General features: G+C 38.9%; 4 protein-coding genes across 10 annotated transcripts in view; 2 read left to right on the top strand and 2 right to left on the bottom strand.

Annotated features, from left to right (window-relative positions):
• Positions 1 to 297: 297 nt before the first annotated feature.
• Positions 298 to 1,970, top strand: LOC107041609 (glutathione S-transferase 1). The gene is made up of 3 exons (XM_015262229.2): positions 298 to 837; positions 922 to 1,039; positions 1,278 to 1,970. Exons 1-3 carry the CDS (start codon positions 502 to 504, stop codon positions 1,517 to 1,519), a joined length of 696 nt encoding a protein of 231 aa, XP_015117715.1. The 5' UTR covers positions 298 to 501; the 3' UTR covers positions 1,520 to 1,970.
• On the bottom strand, positions 1,853 to 6,392 carry LOC107041510 (BTB/POZ domain-containing protein 17). 3 transcript variants are annotated; one of them, XM_015262094.2, is made up of 5 exons: positions 6,247 to 6,392; positions 5,411 to 5,839; positions 5,058 to 5,323; positions 4,839 to 4,979; positions 1,853 to 4,141 (listed from the first exon to the last, which is right to left on the bottom strand). In XM_015262094.2, exons 3-5 carry the CDS (start codon positions 5,181 to 5,183, stop codon positions 2,876 to 2,878), a joined length of 1,533 nt encoding a protein of 510 aa, XP_015117580.1. In that variant the 5' UTR covers positions 5,184 to 5,323; positions 5,411 to 5,839; positions 6,247 to 6,392; the 3' UTR covers positions 1,853 to 2,875. The 3 variants fall into 3 exon arrangements, with proteins under 3 accessions (XP_015117580.1, XP_028982307.1, XP_028982306.1); XM_029126474.1 differs by having other exon boundaries at positions 5,411 to 5,668; XM_029126473.1 differs by having other exon boundaries at positions 5,411 to 6,392.
• The window catches only part of LOC107041537 (equilibrative nucleoside transporter 2), an 11,210-nt gene continuing 3,742 nt past the window's right edge, over positions 6,360 to 13,827 (top strand). Inside the window, exons 1-2 of one of the 4 annotated variants that reach the window (XM_015262143.2) lie at positions 6,360 to 6,416; positions 12,831 to 13,187. In XM_015262143.2, the coding sequence (XP_015117629.1) occupies positions 13,155 to 13,187 (33 nt within the window). In that variant the 5' untranslated portion in view covers positions 6,360 to 6,416; positions 12,831 to 13,154. Of the gene's footprint in view, positions 6,417 to 11,632; positions 12,057 to 12,530; positions 13,282 to 13,827 lie in introns of those variants that run through there. The other 3 variants (XM_015262152.2, XM_015262135.1, XM_015262160.1) reach the window with 3 other exon arrangements.
• Positions 7,556 to 11,736, bottom strand: LOC107041515 (T-cell activation inhibitor, mitochondrial). 2 transcript variants are annotated; one of them, XM_015262106.2, is made up of 8 exons: positions 11,391 to 11,736; positions 11,184 to 11,298; positions 10,150 to 10,538; positions 8,978 to 9,290; positions 8,726 to 8,826; positions 8,431 to 8,592; positions 7,942 to 8,073; positions 7,556 to 7,865 (listed from the first exon to the last, which is right to left on the bottom strand). In XM_015262106.2, the coding sequence occupies exons 1-8, from the start codon at positions 11,432 to 11,434 to the stop codon at positions 7,631 to 7,633; spliced, it is 1,491 nt and encodes a 496-aa protein (XP_015117592.1). In that variant the 5' UTR covers positions 11,435 to 11,736; the 3' UTR covers positions 7,556 to 7,630. The 2 variants fall into 2 exon arrangements, with proteins under 2 accessions (XP_015117592.1, XP_015117600.1); XM_015262114.2 differs by having other exon boundaries at positions 8,431 to 8,574.

Raw genomic sequence — 13,827 nt, 5'->3', positions numbered from 1 at the left:
ATGACGACAGAAATCGTGATTTTCTGTTGTTCATTTTCCATTGATATAATAATGAAAATAAATTATTTTCATTATTAATTAATAATAAAAACAAATTATTAACTAATTATTAATTGATTATTTTCACTATTTGTTAATAATTAGATAGAGATAGACAGATAGATAGATAAAATTACTAATTAATTACTCATTACGAAAAAAATTACGATTAAATTTTTTTCATTACCACAGTCTCTGAATTAAACCAAAACGAACTAAAAATCTCGTCTCATTCCTGCAATAATTAACGTCGTGATAAAATCCCCATAAATTCTTTTCCATATCAAACGCCTCTCCTCTCCCCTTTCCGGCCGCACGTAATAAGAATCCATATAGGTCGTGGACATCAAGCCCGCAGCCTTCAGAGTGTCACAAGTGAATGGCTGAAGATAATTCTCGTTGAGAAAGTGCAAGGCCCTCAGTATCCCACAAACCGGTGGAGTGTTCACACCAGTTCCAGCTATGAAACTGTACTCTGTATCGGATGGCCCGCCGTCCCTGGCATGTCGCCAGGCCCTGAAGGCCCTGAACATCGACTACGAGCTCATCGACGTCGATTATGGAAAGGGCGAGCACATGACCGAGAAATACGCCCAGTTGAACCCGCAAAAGGAAATCCCCACGCTCGTGGATGGAGATCTAATTATGGGCGAGAGTAACGCCATTCTGCAGTATCTAGGGGACAAATACGACGTTTCTGGTAAATTATACCCGAAAGTTCCGAAAGCCCGAGCCATCGTTAACCATAGATTGTGCTTCAATTTGGCGATGTATTATCGAAATATTTCGGAATACGTTGTGAGTATTTTCCCCTCATTTTTTTGCCATTTCATATAAATTAAAAAATCGGTCATTAATTGTGAATTAATGAACTTTTCGCAGATGGCTCCTATCTTTTTTGCCTATGAGAGAACTCCCCTCGGTCTCAAAAAACTGAAAATGTCCCTCGATGTGTTCGAATCTTACTTGAAGACTTCCAAGTCGAAATATGCAGCTGGAGGTCTGTATCCATTTGTTATCGTGATAAAGATTGAATTATCTCGAAAACGGGTGATTCTGGGAGAAAATCACAGAAAAACATTTTTGTGGGGAATTTTATCAGCTACAAAAAAGGTCTTATGATGTTTTCTTCTAAAACGACCCGTTCTCAAGATAAATCCGAAAATGTCGGAGATGTTTGAAATGGAGAAATGAAAGAGAATGGATTACGATTTTTAATTCAATTTATCAATGGTTAGATCAACTGACGATTGCGGATTTCCCTCTGAACACTGCAACAATGTGCCTGGAGGCCATTGGATTCTCGCTGTCCCCATGGCCACATGTGGAAATGTGGTACAACAACTTCAAGGTGAATCATCCTGATCTCTGGGAGATTCCAGCCGGGGGAATGAAGGAGATTAGTTTCTTCGAGAAGAATCCACCTGACTTATCACACATGGACCACCCCATCCACCCCATTCGCAAAATGCAGAAATGAGAATTTAATTAATAATTTAATGTTTGATTTTTAATGATTCATGAAATGAGGAAACGAAATGAATCCACTTAACTCTAACTTCATGAATATCTCTGATTCTAGTAGAAATAGGGGGATTTTCATAAGGACCTTTTTTGTAGCTCGCACTTTTTTCAGCAAAAAAATAGTTATGGAAAATTTTCCTATCTCTCTTAGATTCCGAGATATTTCCAAAAAACTGAATGAAAAGCGAAATTATCTCGTTTTTCCACAAATTCTCTACAAAAATACGTAAAGTAAAAATAATTGTTGACTATTTGAACTTAAAATATCTGTAAAAGGTGATGCATAATGTACTCAAATGAATAAGCTTTACTATTACTCCACTCGACATGTATTCTCACAAAATATCTCTCTGGATATCACATAAATTACAATCACCATGTTATATTAATTATTCCGCTCGTAATTTCCCTTCATCGCACATCGCCCTCCAAGCACTCATCAAATATATGCATTACATATGAACAATTGAAAAAGAAACATAATATTGGCACAGTTACGCGTGACGGACCACTTGGAATTCCCGGCATTAAACTGCACGATCAAAGCAGAATTTCAGATAATAAATCCTCAATCAATCTGGTACGCAGATATGTCGGTACGACAACGATTATTTTGCCCACAATTCTCTGCACAAACCCAGCGTAAAAAAATCGTTGATGTAATTTTCATCCAAATAAACTAGCCAAAACAACAAAATAAAGAGACTTCAATGGAAGTCGTGGAACGTAACAAACCTGTCGATTCTTTTCATGATGATAAATATAAAATTATCTTTACAACAATTTTTACTGAAAATTTCTTCAGCTGAAAACAAATATCTCTCGATATTTCCCCCTATAACTAGAAATTTTCGCAACAATTACACAATTCAATTGTGAAGAAATAAAAAAAATCTCTCAATCAATTAATTCATTAATTTTCATAAGAATTGTTTAAGCTTCTCATTCCCAAGACAAATGACCCATTCTCTCTCTATGAAGTTTCCAAAAGAATAATTTTCCAGTGTCACAGGACGAAGGCACATCAATGTCCTTTCAACTTAACTCTTTGCTGAAGAAAAATCTCCCAATGTGTCTTAATTGAAAAGCCACCAAAATTGGCATAGGAAAAAAATCCAGACAAGACCTCCATTTCCCTTTGATCCCAAGTTATTTATCTAAAACTTACTTATCTCAAAGAAAAATTCACTCATTCCCTCGCCCGAAATTCCCCCAAAAAAGAATTCGCAACCTTTTGGGGAAATGAAAAAACACTCTGATTTAACTGTCAGGGATGCCTCACAGACGTTTCACCCCTGCCCCACCCTGCCCCCTAATTAGCCGGTGAAATAACAATATGCAATTTGAGCATATCCTTATTAGCCCCCACAAGGAACGGAGAAACAGGATTATCATTGTGGACGACCCCCTGTTGTGGATTGAGCTCCTCAAAGGGCAGCAGATCATCCAGATTGAGAACCCTGTCCTTCTTATTAAACCGATGGATGACCTCAGTGACCCTGGCAATATGCTCCACCCCATCCTGGAGACCATAAATAAGCACCCCAATCTTGACCCTCATGTCCTCATGGCGATCAGTCGGTGGTTCTTTGCAGGTCAACGACAGCCTGACCGACCTGATGACATGCTCAGGCATCTCGACAGTCCCCTGCCACACAATAAGAAAGAACTTCTTGAACCATACGCCTTTCGGATAGATGTCCACGACCCACTCGCAGGCCCGATCCCCAGCGTATTCAGCTAGGAACGAGTGACTGGAGAAGACAAGAGTCCTGGTGTGGTACGAGGGGAGACTGTGGAAGTTCTCGATGGTCAGGAGGGAGCTGCAGGTGTCGACTTTGTACAACCTAGGCTCGAACAGCAAGGCCCCGTCGTCCTCAGTCCTGATGACCTCACGGACTCTTTCATGATGGCCAGAGTGAAACGCCATCCCTATGGCCATCCTCTCGACGAAGAACTCCTTGTACTTCTTGGTCAAAGGGGAGAGCAGGAGCTCGGCTAGCTGCCTTGGAGACATCATAGGAAATCTCACTGGAGTCATCACAGCGACAACGAGTTGCTTCAGCGTCGACTCGAATTCTGCGGGGGTCAGCTGGACCTTGAGACGACTCGCCTGGTGGTCCAGCCAGTCCTCCAGGCATCTGTACAGGGTCATCTCGTCCTTGATGACGAGGTCACTCTGGTGGAGGAGTGTCACCAGAACGTCTAGCTCGAAATTTCCAAAGTCCGCTGTTCTGGCTACAAGCTCAATGTTCCATTTTATGAAGTTCTGGCAGGTCTGGGTGATGTCCTGGTGGCCGCAGTTCGATGTGTACTCCAGCCAGGAGACTAGGGTGCCGTGGATGGCCGCCACTGCTATGTGGTTCTGCATGTACTCAAGGCACAGGATTATCAAGTCTCGGACGTTGTATTTGTCAGCGAGGGAGAGGATTGGCAGGACTACCTCGTAGCTTATGCGAATTTGACCGGTGTAGAAGTAACGCAGGAACTCACTGAACAGGGGGACACATTGCGGGGTTTCTTGCAGCGTTACGCGGGATTCTTGGGATTCTGACCATTGAGGGGACATCAGCATCACCTGGGGCACGATAGAGGTGAACGATTAATGTAACACAATTATGTAACGAATACCCTCATATATTTTTTACGTAAATTTTTTGCTTCAGGTTTTGATGGTGAATAAAAAAATTGAACAGAATAGAGTAGAATGATATTGAAGACCTCGTTGAATGTTAAATTCTGGGGATAATGAGCGGTTTAAGCGGAAAATGTCAGATAATATTTTTTGTTGCAGATTTTCTCAGTTCTAAAAATGTCCTTCAATGTTTTTCGATAAAACTACTCATAAGCGAAATAAATAAATGCATAAATGAGCACCTAAAACTCATTTTTTGTTCAACTACGATTTTGATATCTTGAGAAAAAATGTAAATTTCCATTTTTCCTTAGGAGTTAATTTTTCTAACGGAAATCCCTACATTTTTCCCACACGTCTCGAAGATGAGCCCAAAATTACCAACAATATGAAAATTAATACAGAAAAAGTCATTTTTTGTTCAATTACGATATTGCCATCTGCCTAATTATGAAGAAGTCTCGATAATGAGTAGCTTCAGGGCAAAATGTTAATTTACATTTTCCCTTAAGAATTGAATTTTATAAAAGACATTTCTCATTTCTCACATTTGCTCTGAGCCCCACGTCTCAAAAATATGAAAATTAATTCAGAAAAACTTTGGAAAATGAATTCACTCATCATGCGAGTGTTCACACACCTGAAACACATCACTGGATGCACACAGAATCAATCGATGCGCAGGGTACTCAACTCCATCCACGACCAAGCAAATATCATTCATAAGTCGTTCAGCATATAGTGTAGCTATTTTTAGCAGTATCGTCTGCGAATTATCGACCTGCAAACATCACAGATTATAAAACATTCCCCCAATTCCTCGATAGTAAAAAAAATGCACATGAAATAACGAAAATACCTCGATGGCATCTGGTGTGACTGGCACTTCGCTAGTGCTGGCAGTGCTCTCCACATTATTTGTTGATTTATTCTGCTCCATGTTGCTCGATAGACCTGTCATCCATCTAATTGTACTACGTAACATCTGCACATGTTTCCTAGACGTGATTCGGGCTTTCTGGTGCCCTTGTGTGCAAATTAATGCACTGGGCAACTAATTGTCATTGAGATACTCGGGAAAATCTAGATTGAGCAGCATTCCGACGAGACGAGCACGAAAATCATCTGAAAATGTCGAATAAACTTGTGAAAAACACTAAACAATTTACAAAAGACTCATTGATCGAAATAAGAACTTTTTTTATGAATTACCTGGTCGTGAATGGAATTAAACACCTGATGGAACGAATATCATAGATAATGGCGCTCTCGACGTCGGATTAATGTCACGATGAAGAGGTTAATCGCTGAGTCCTCGCGACACACATCAACACAATTATTCAGACGTCATTTGGATTTTTTTGGGATAGAGCTGAGTCTATTCAATTCAAATTCAACTTCAGGGGCTGCGTTTTCTCGGGAATGTCAATTTGGCTTCTAACTCTCCACTCGTTCAAACATCCATGAGGTCTCACCAATTTTAGGGATAGAGAGGGTTCAACGAATCATTTTGCAAGAAACCCGAAAATAAATCCTAAGGGCGGAGGTCACTGAGGGTACCGAGAGAGGGGGATGTCGCGCATTCATCGTAGGGGAAATTCCGAGTCCAGGTAAAGAGGCATCGCGCCTCACTGCAACCTGCTGCAACCCTCGGAAACAGAACGGATTAAGTTGTAAGCAAAAAAAGGTGAAAACTCTCCAAAACGTGCACCGAGAGTGTAACGAAGGATTAACTAAATGACGCTCGAGCGCGAAATGACCCGAACTGGAATAAATCTCTAGAAATGTGCATAATAAATATTACAGAAATACGAACAATTTATGACACTCGAACATAACGATGGAACAGCAATTTACTTGGGGAAAACTACAACGCGGAATATTTTCCATTGAAAAACCTCATGAACACTTTAAACCTCTCGCCTTTTCTACAATAATTCAATCCCCAAAATCTCAATACAATATTATAATTATTTGATTTGCACTTAAAATTTCCGTTCAAATATGGGGAACATAGTGGAGTGTCTGGGAACCCTAATCGTCACTACCTATTACACAACACTATTCAACATTTTAGTCGAGCTTCTGGGGTTATTTTCTCATTTTTGTTGATAATGAAATATCTTCTGGAGCCGTGTTTTCTCGGGAACGTCAACTGACTTGGGAAGTTCCCCTGGAGAGGGCTGAGAGTGACGATAAAACAGGCGCATGTCCGGAGGTGAGTAACGCGGAACCATTCGAGTTTATCTCTGGCATTTGAGCCCAGGAAATTTTATAGAAAATATCTCGATAGAATTACGTTTCGATAGAATCGGTGAAGAACTAATAAAAAGTTGAATTGAAATCGAATAGAATTGTCTAGCGGATTCGCTAGTTTTCCCGCGAAATTTTTTCATACGTGAAAAGCCAAATTTATTGTTTATTATCTGATGAATTTCAAAGTACAGATATCAGGATGAAGGATTTATAATATACAGTCCCTTGAAAGTTCAAGAGTTGAGATTCTCCATTTGAAAATAGAATGATAAATAATTAGGAAGATAAAGTGAAGACTCTGCAAATACAAATTTCTGAGGACCTCCTACACGACGTGTTTTCTTCTTGGATCATCAATGGCTAAAAAAAGAGACATTTTTCCTTTCAGTTATTCTTCTTCAATTAATTTTACATTTTATGTTTTCTATTTATTGTACAATTTAATGAGTTATCCATAAGGGAGAAAAAAAAAGAATATTTCATCTTCATCACATGTCGATGTACAATTGGTACAATTGCGCCGTCACACAATGTTCACTACTTAATCCTGAGATAATCAATTACTCATTCGTCGTCGCAACTCCCATCGTCACGAATTTGCTACAATTTTCCCTCGATATTTTCGCCTCTAGAATATCTAGACATCTAATACAAAAATAAGCTATTTTCCTAGTACGAAAAATTATCCAAAAATATATTATATGAAATGGAGTATGTATTGACTAATATGATTCAGGTAACATTTCGTTTATCGATAAGAGTAGGGTGAACAGGCCAATTGCTCGACGGTTACAGGAAATTCGAGTTTGGTGGGAGAATCTAAAATAAAAGAATCACCCAAATGGGGACATGATGGCTCCCATACCTACAAGAATGTTTCAATTAGCAGAAAAAAATTATTTGAAGTGAAAATCATAAAACAAAGAATAATTAAATTGAGAAATAGTTGAATGCAGCCGAAACCCCTAATTTCGGAACGACTGGGCCATATTTTTTCACTTACTAAGTCTGGATCAATAGAAAAATTAATTCATCACGTGATTATACACGAGTAATATTATTGAAAGGTGAAATAATCAGTACAATTTTTATTTAATTATTTATGGAATATTCAGTGCAAGTTGAAATCGTTCAGAAACTACCCCCGTCCAGAAATTGACCTGTTTACCCTGATCTTCAAAATTTCCAGTCCCATGGAATGCACAATACACCATCCGTCATCACTGAGTAGTAATGAGTGACCCATAGCATCACACCATCTAGCATTGGCGTTAGTGTCACTTTGTGTTTGAGTAGTTTCTCACAGCACTGGATCATCAGATCTGGAGTTATGCTATCGTCTTTGTTCAATCCTGCCAAGCAGAGTTCTTTGATCGTTTTATTGTGAAGTTCCCTCTCCACATATTTTATCCTAAATCAACAATAAATGGGCACAAATTATCGTCACTGAAAAATTTCGAAGGTCAATGGAATTATCTTTCCATTACTTGTTATAGTGATTCAGTCTCTTCGTAGCCTCATCCAAATTCTCAGTGATGAAAGTAACGAGTAAAAATCCGGGACACGAGGATGGCACGATAAATTGTCCTGTGGGGGAGAGCATCAGTGGTCCAGCCTCTCTGCAATTTTCAATTAATTATCATCAATAATTCTATCCGCAAAACTATGAAGAATAAAGATGAACTAAATTTTTCCGTGTTATTTCACAAATATAAAAAAATGGCAAAACGTATTATTTGAAGGAATATGTTCTCTACAATTGCACATCAACTTTTTGTCACGATTATTCATTAAATGAATAATAGAAAAATGGACTTATCATTACCCAATAACGAGGCAATCAAAAATCAATTTCCCCTTCTGATAAATGACAAATATAAACAGAATTTGTTTTTTTCAAATGAAATTCCAATTGTTCTAAGGAATTCGATTATCTCAGAAACCATCACTGAAAACATCGTTTCAAAAATACTCACGCCTCGATAACTAATTCATAAGACGCCAAACTCGTAGGCCAAGTATTCGGATAACTAGATCTCCCCCGATAATCCGATAAAGTAGTAGTCAATTGTCTCAGCTGATGCTCGTACTGACCAACCATGACCTTCGGCATGAACTTCCTGCACATATAAAGCACCCTGATCCTTATGGTTATTCATTCCCTCGTACTACAGTGCGTCATTCATTGCGCGAAATAAGGATGAGTAAAAAAACATTGCAATATCCTTATTCCACCTTGCAACATCTGATTGATTTCACGCAGTTACACACCTTCTGCCAATTTTTATATCAAGAAGAACCCGAGAGACAGCTTTCTCAAAGGCTGGCAGACGTCGGAGAATGAGATCGTGCTTCGGAATATTCCTAATCATCTGAAGTTCCGTAAAAAACAGAAAAATTCAACTAAAGTCATGCCCGAATTCTGTTGTAAAGAGATAACGAAATTTTCAGGTGAACATTTTTGCAGGAGAGATCGAGAGCTGCAGAAAGTTCTCCACGAAGATTCCTCACTCATCAACTTACATCGAGCCAGTTATGCCTCACTTCCCCGGAGTTCAACAGAACATTTCCCTCTGAACTGATCCCCGTGTCATTGGCAAAGACCAATGTCCTCCCCCTGAGGATCTCCATCTGCTCAGGATGATGCCTCGCAAGGTTCTGAAAGGCCAGCAGACACCCTCTATAATGCGCGATATTCCACCCGCAGTCCCAGAAGATGTCCCTGAGCCCCAGGTCCTCACACAGAATTTTTTCCAACTTCTTAACTTCCTCCCTCACTGGCCTGCAGGCCTCCAGCTTCACGTGCGCCTCATTCACATGTTTATCCAAATATGCCCTATCGGTGTGTACACAGATCAGTGACATTGCTGATAAGATCGCTGATAAAACTTTAATTAGATACGATAATATCTAAATGAGTGGAGTGATAAAACTGGATGAATCCGATGAATCTGTTTTTGAAAAATATCGCGGAATCTGAGGAAATTGGAAAAGATTTTGTGAAAACCTTCTTGTATAGATACATTCTTCAATAATTACTCTATAAATTTTTTTTCGATTTTTTCGCGACCTGCCCTCATGATTTGTTGTTAACTTTTCGATTTATTTATTGATTAATTAATTGTAAATTCAACTTTTTCGAGTCTGGATTTTTTTCCCGAAATTTACACATGTTTTGAATAAACAAATTCTCTTGCACTTCTTTGATAAAGTTTATATTTATCGAGTTATAATTTTTTTTTGATTAGCTACCTGGTCCAATCTAAAAATTTTGATTTCGCATAACCCGAAAAAAAGATCGAAATCGAAAAAAAGTCAATTGAAATAGTACGGAACGCCCTATCTCTGATTTTGCTGCGCACAGAAGGTCGTATGTCCCTTAGATTCCGAGATGTTCAGCCAAATGTGCCCTAATTTTTTTTCATAAACTATGAAAGAGAATTTTCAGTTTAAAACTGGATTTTATTACGGTCAGAGGATTTCCTTCAAGTGTTTATTCCGAGGGAAATGAATTGTGTTTTAAAAATGCCGGATGCAGCTGGCGAGATTCTAATAATTGGGAAATTGGCCCTGAATAGTTGCTGGTTTGAATGGCTCGGTAAAAACCTGGATTAAATTATAATAGATGAGACATTCGACATTAAATTAAAGAAAATTCCGAAATATAATTTTTCGGTACTAAACAATTTGTTTACTTGAAAGTGTCAGGCTCCGAATTCATCTTCCTCCTCATGAAAATGGACTGATAAAGCGGATCATCCTCGAGATCAGTGAAGTCCACTCCCCTCCCGAAGTCCCCCCTCGCCTGCCAGAACTTGTTCTCTTTTCTGGGGCCCCTGACAGGCTCCTCGATCTTCTCGACGAAGGTCGTGGGCAAATTACAGGTCTTCAAAATAGATATTATCGTCTTCTTCAGGTCTTTATCATTGAGCTGTATCTTTACAAGTGTAAACTTCCCCGCCTTCACTTCTTTCTCGTCCTTCGAGCGCAAATAAAACGGTAATGTCATGGGATTTATCGGTCTCCGTTGCTGAAGACACTCGATAACAGAGCTCAACTGCTTCAATGAATTTTCGTTGACCGTCTAAATTGAAGATATGTCCTTTAGAATTTATTGATTGATCTAATATTTTTGCGGTGGAGGTAGAACGACTCGAGAGAAAATATTTCTGAATCAGTAATTTTTTCCTTAAATTTCTCAGACGAAAAAAAAAATTCTTGAACTGTAAAAAAATATTTCTTTTTTCAAAAATTTACGAGGCAATGAAGATAATAGCAATGTGATATAGTTAAAAAAATAAAATTTCAGATTTCAATGAAAATTCAACGAGATTTCAATATTTTCCACATTTTTCTGTCCTCAAAATTTTGAAATTAAAATTTTCCTCATTTTTCCACTGAACTTTAAACTTCAAGTAACGTTGTTCCCTAAAATATTAGCCCAAATTTTTTAACAATGCGTCAAATTACTGAAGACATTAAAATACCATTGACACCATCGGTTTTCGTGAAAAATCTCAAAATCAAAACAACATAGCAAAATTTTCGTGAAGACCTTTTTCGTAGCTCTCCTCCCCCTCTCCAAAAAGTTCCCCAACAAAATTTGTCTACCTCCCCCCGCTCCAAAAATTCACTTAAAAAACAAAACAAAGGGTTGACTGAACTCGTGGCACTGTCGCGCTCACTCCCCCATTCACCCAAAATTAACAACAAAGGAGCAATCCCATACCCTTTGTGTCGGATATTGCCCAAATAAGTCCGGATGTACAGTGAAGTAAAAGGGCCTGAGGGCAGTGGAGACCTCGCCGCTGCTGAGAGCCCTGACCGAGTCCTTCACGCAGAAGCTAGAGCCCCCAAAAATCCAAACGACGTATTAAACCTCTCGTCACCTCAAAAGAATAAAACCCCATAAACCCAGCAAAACAGTTCTACCCACCATCTCTTGACCGACAGCAGCATATCGACGTTTGAAAATTTCATTCAACACTGGCTGATGGAATATGCAAAGACCTTTTAACTCGGAATAAATCACGCATTAACGGCTTTGTTTACCCCACCCCCACCACACTGACGCACGAGAGACTGCCCGCAGTTGAATAATCATCGGGGCGTTAATAAAAACGATTGTTGAATTTCCCTGTATCTTCTTCAGTGATAATTATCACGCGCACTGACAACCACATACTGACGACTAACGAGTGTTTCAATCTGTTTTTACCTCGAAAATTTCATTTTTCACACGCTCACACGTTCCCGCCCTCTACTGGAGACATCCCACTCCATTGTTGATATTTTTACGACACAGCTGATGCTGCGCGAAGTGGGGGAAGCTTTTGGCTTTCAGAGGTGGGAGCCAAGGATATGACTAATGGTTAATTGAAATTTATTCACTGCACATTATGTGGTACAAAATAAAGTAATGACGAAGTCACACAGCAGAATAATGAAAGGAAATAACGATGGTCAAGCAGAAGCCTTAAAGAGCTGAAGTAGAACAGTATCAGGAGATTGAGAATAGTGAGTTGAGGGCTCACAACAAGAGACTAACGAAAAGGGAAAATGAGGCTGGAGGAGGGAGAAAAGTCGTGCCATCACCAAAAGTGTAAGACAACAAAACAAAGGGCACGCTGAGAGAAAAACAAACACGTCAACAAGTCTTGTTTGGGCCAACAAAATCGCTAGTTGAAAATTGCCAAAAAAGAATTTGTTTGGTTCGAATTTGAAAGTCTCAAACGTGAATAGTTGCTCTGCTTTCGACAGCAACGAAATATTTGGCTCAAGAGGCGGATAATTCACACCAGACGGTGCCTTTTCGGGATGAAAACATCTCATACAGAGGAAAATTGATCAACAAATATTTTATCCTAAGTTACAGGATTGCTGTCATATCATTATTATTGTCATTTAAGGGTTCATTTCTTGTCTGTGATTATTAGACAGTCGAAACGAAAAGCTGCTGTCCCTTGTTCCGCATAAAACAATGATTTTTCGGGAGCCAAATACGTATGGGAGGTACGGGAGTATCGAATAACGCAGGAGTAGTGCTAGAAATGACATTTATTGCCTCTACAGAGAATGCAATTTTTTTTGAACTACTAAATCTAGAATAGAATTTATTTCATTGATGCTACTTTTACAGTTTTACATCTGCTCACGCCTTGTATATACCTCCACCAACTCATCCAGATAGAATGTATTACATTTTATAACAATTTATAACAATATTAACTACTAAATCTATTTTTGCGACAAGAATTTTTCATTCCGTCGCACTCCCTGCATGTTTGGCGCAAAAAAATCCTTTTTTGATAATTTTCAAAAAAATATTTTCTCGAAGTAAGACTTGTTTGGGAACTTTGTCGTTTTTTTTTCTCAGTGCAGGATGAAAGGAGTTTGTGAGTGAGCAACAGTGGATGGGATGTGAGTGGGGATTGGGTAAAGTGGGGGCAACTCTGGGGGCACAATCTCCTCAGCTCTGCTGTACATGGGAGCATGCGTTTACTGGAGACAAGTGTGAGTAATTGGACGGAAATAAACAATGGATTTGCCAGCTGTTGAATTGTGCCACGAACGTTCTCTCGTTTGTCGGATCTGACCTGGGATTACTGAGGAGGATATCTGGGGGACCGTCAGGGATATGCCACGAGAGGACGACAGGCAGTGATCAGTCGAGAGTTGTGAGGGAACTTTGTCTGCTGAGATGTTCGGGGAACGCAGGCGACTCGGGAGAAAAGTCAGTTTCAACATCAGTTTTGTTTAATGTTCATTATGTTTTCCATCTTTGGGCCTTGAGTTTCTTGGATTTTTTCTACTTTGAGTCATTTATTGTGAGTATTTATCGATTAGCTTGAGGGATTGATGCATGTGAGTCATTTTAAGTGGTGGGGAAATGATTTTTCGTGCATTCCTGCGAACTTCGCAATTTATTTATTGTTTTTTTGGTCATCATTTTTGGGGTGATTCTTATTTTGGAAATTATTTCATAAATATTTGGGGGGAGTTGGTTGCAACATCAGTTTTGTTTAGTGTTCACTAGGTTTTTTATCTTTGGGTCTTGAGTTTCTGGAATTTTTTCCACTTTGAGTTATTTATTGTGAATATTTATCGCTTAGTTTCAAGGATTGACGCTTGTGAGTAGTTTTAATTTATGGGCAAATGGATGGTTTTCCGTGCATTCTTGTGGATTTCCTTATTTATTCCTTTTTTTGTTCGTGATTTTTGTGATGATTTTTATTATGAAAATTATTTCGCAAACATCTGAGAAAATTCAGTTTCAACATCAGTTTTATTCGATGTTTATTATGCTTTTAATCTTTGGGGCTTGACATTGAGTCACAACTTTGAATATTTATTGTCAAGGTAGAAGGATTGAT

Source organism: Diachasma alloeum, unplaced genomic scaffold (assembly GCF_001412515.2).
Source record: "Diachasma alloeum isolate Michigan unplaced genomic scaffold, Dall2.0 Dall_scaffold_00179, whole genome shotgun sequence".
NCBI classification, from domain to species: Eukaryota; Metazoa; Arthropoda; class Insecta; order Hymenoptera; family Braconidae; genus Diachasma; species Diachasma alloeum.
This window is presented reverse-complemented; position numbering and strand designations above follow the sequence as displayed.

What these genes read in the sequence shown, in the direction of transcription:
- LOC107041609 (XM_015262229.2), top strand. Translation starts at nt 502, where the DNA reads ATGAAACTGTACTCTGTATCGGATGGCCCGCCGTCCCTGGCATGTCGC. An exon ending in GAAATATTTCGGAATACGTT is followed by an intron (nt 838 to 921) that starts GTGAGTATTTTC and finishes AACTTTTCGCAG; the next exon opens with ATGGCTCCTATCTTTTTTGC. An exon ending in GTCGAAATATGCAGCTGGAG is followed by an intron (nt 1,040 to 1,277) that starts GTCTGTATCCAT and finishes ATCAATGGTTAG; the next exon opens with ATCAACTGACGATTGCGGAT.
- LOC107041510 (XM_029126473.1), bottom strand. Translation starts at nt 5,183, where the DNA reads ATGTTACGTAGTACAATTAGATGGATGACAGGTCTATCGAGCAACATG. An exon ending in TCACACCAGATGCCATCGAG is followed by an intron (nt 4,980 to 5,057) that starts GTATTTTCGTTA and finishes TGATGTTTGCAG; the next exon opens with GTCGATAATTCGCAGACGAT. An exon ending in CATCCAGTGATGTGTTTCAG is followed by an intron (nt 4,142 to 4,838) that starts GTGTGTGAACAC and finishes ATCGTGCCCCAG; the next exon opens with GTGATGCTGATGTCCCCTCA.
- LOC107041515 (XM_015262106.2), bottom strand. Translation starts at nt 11,434, where the DNA reads ATGAAATTTTCAAACGTCGATATGCTGCTGTCGGTCAAGAGATG. An exon ending in TGAGGCATAACTGGCTCGAT is followed by an intron (nt 8,827 to 8,977) that starts GTAAGTTGATGA and finishes ACGGAACTTCAG; the next exon opens with ATGATTAGGAATATTCCGAA. An exon ending in AGACTGAATCACTATAACAA is followed by an intron (nt 7,866 to 7,941) that starts GTAATGGAAAGA and finishes TTGTTGATTTAG; the next exon opens with GATAAAATATGTGGAGAGGG.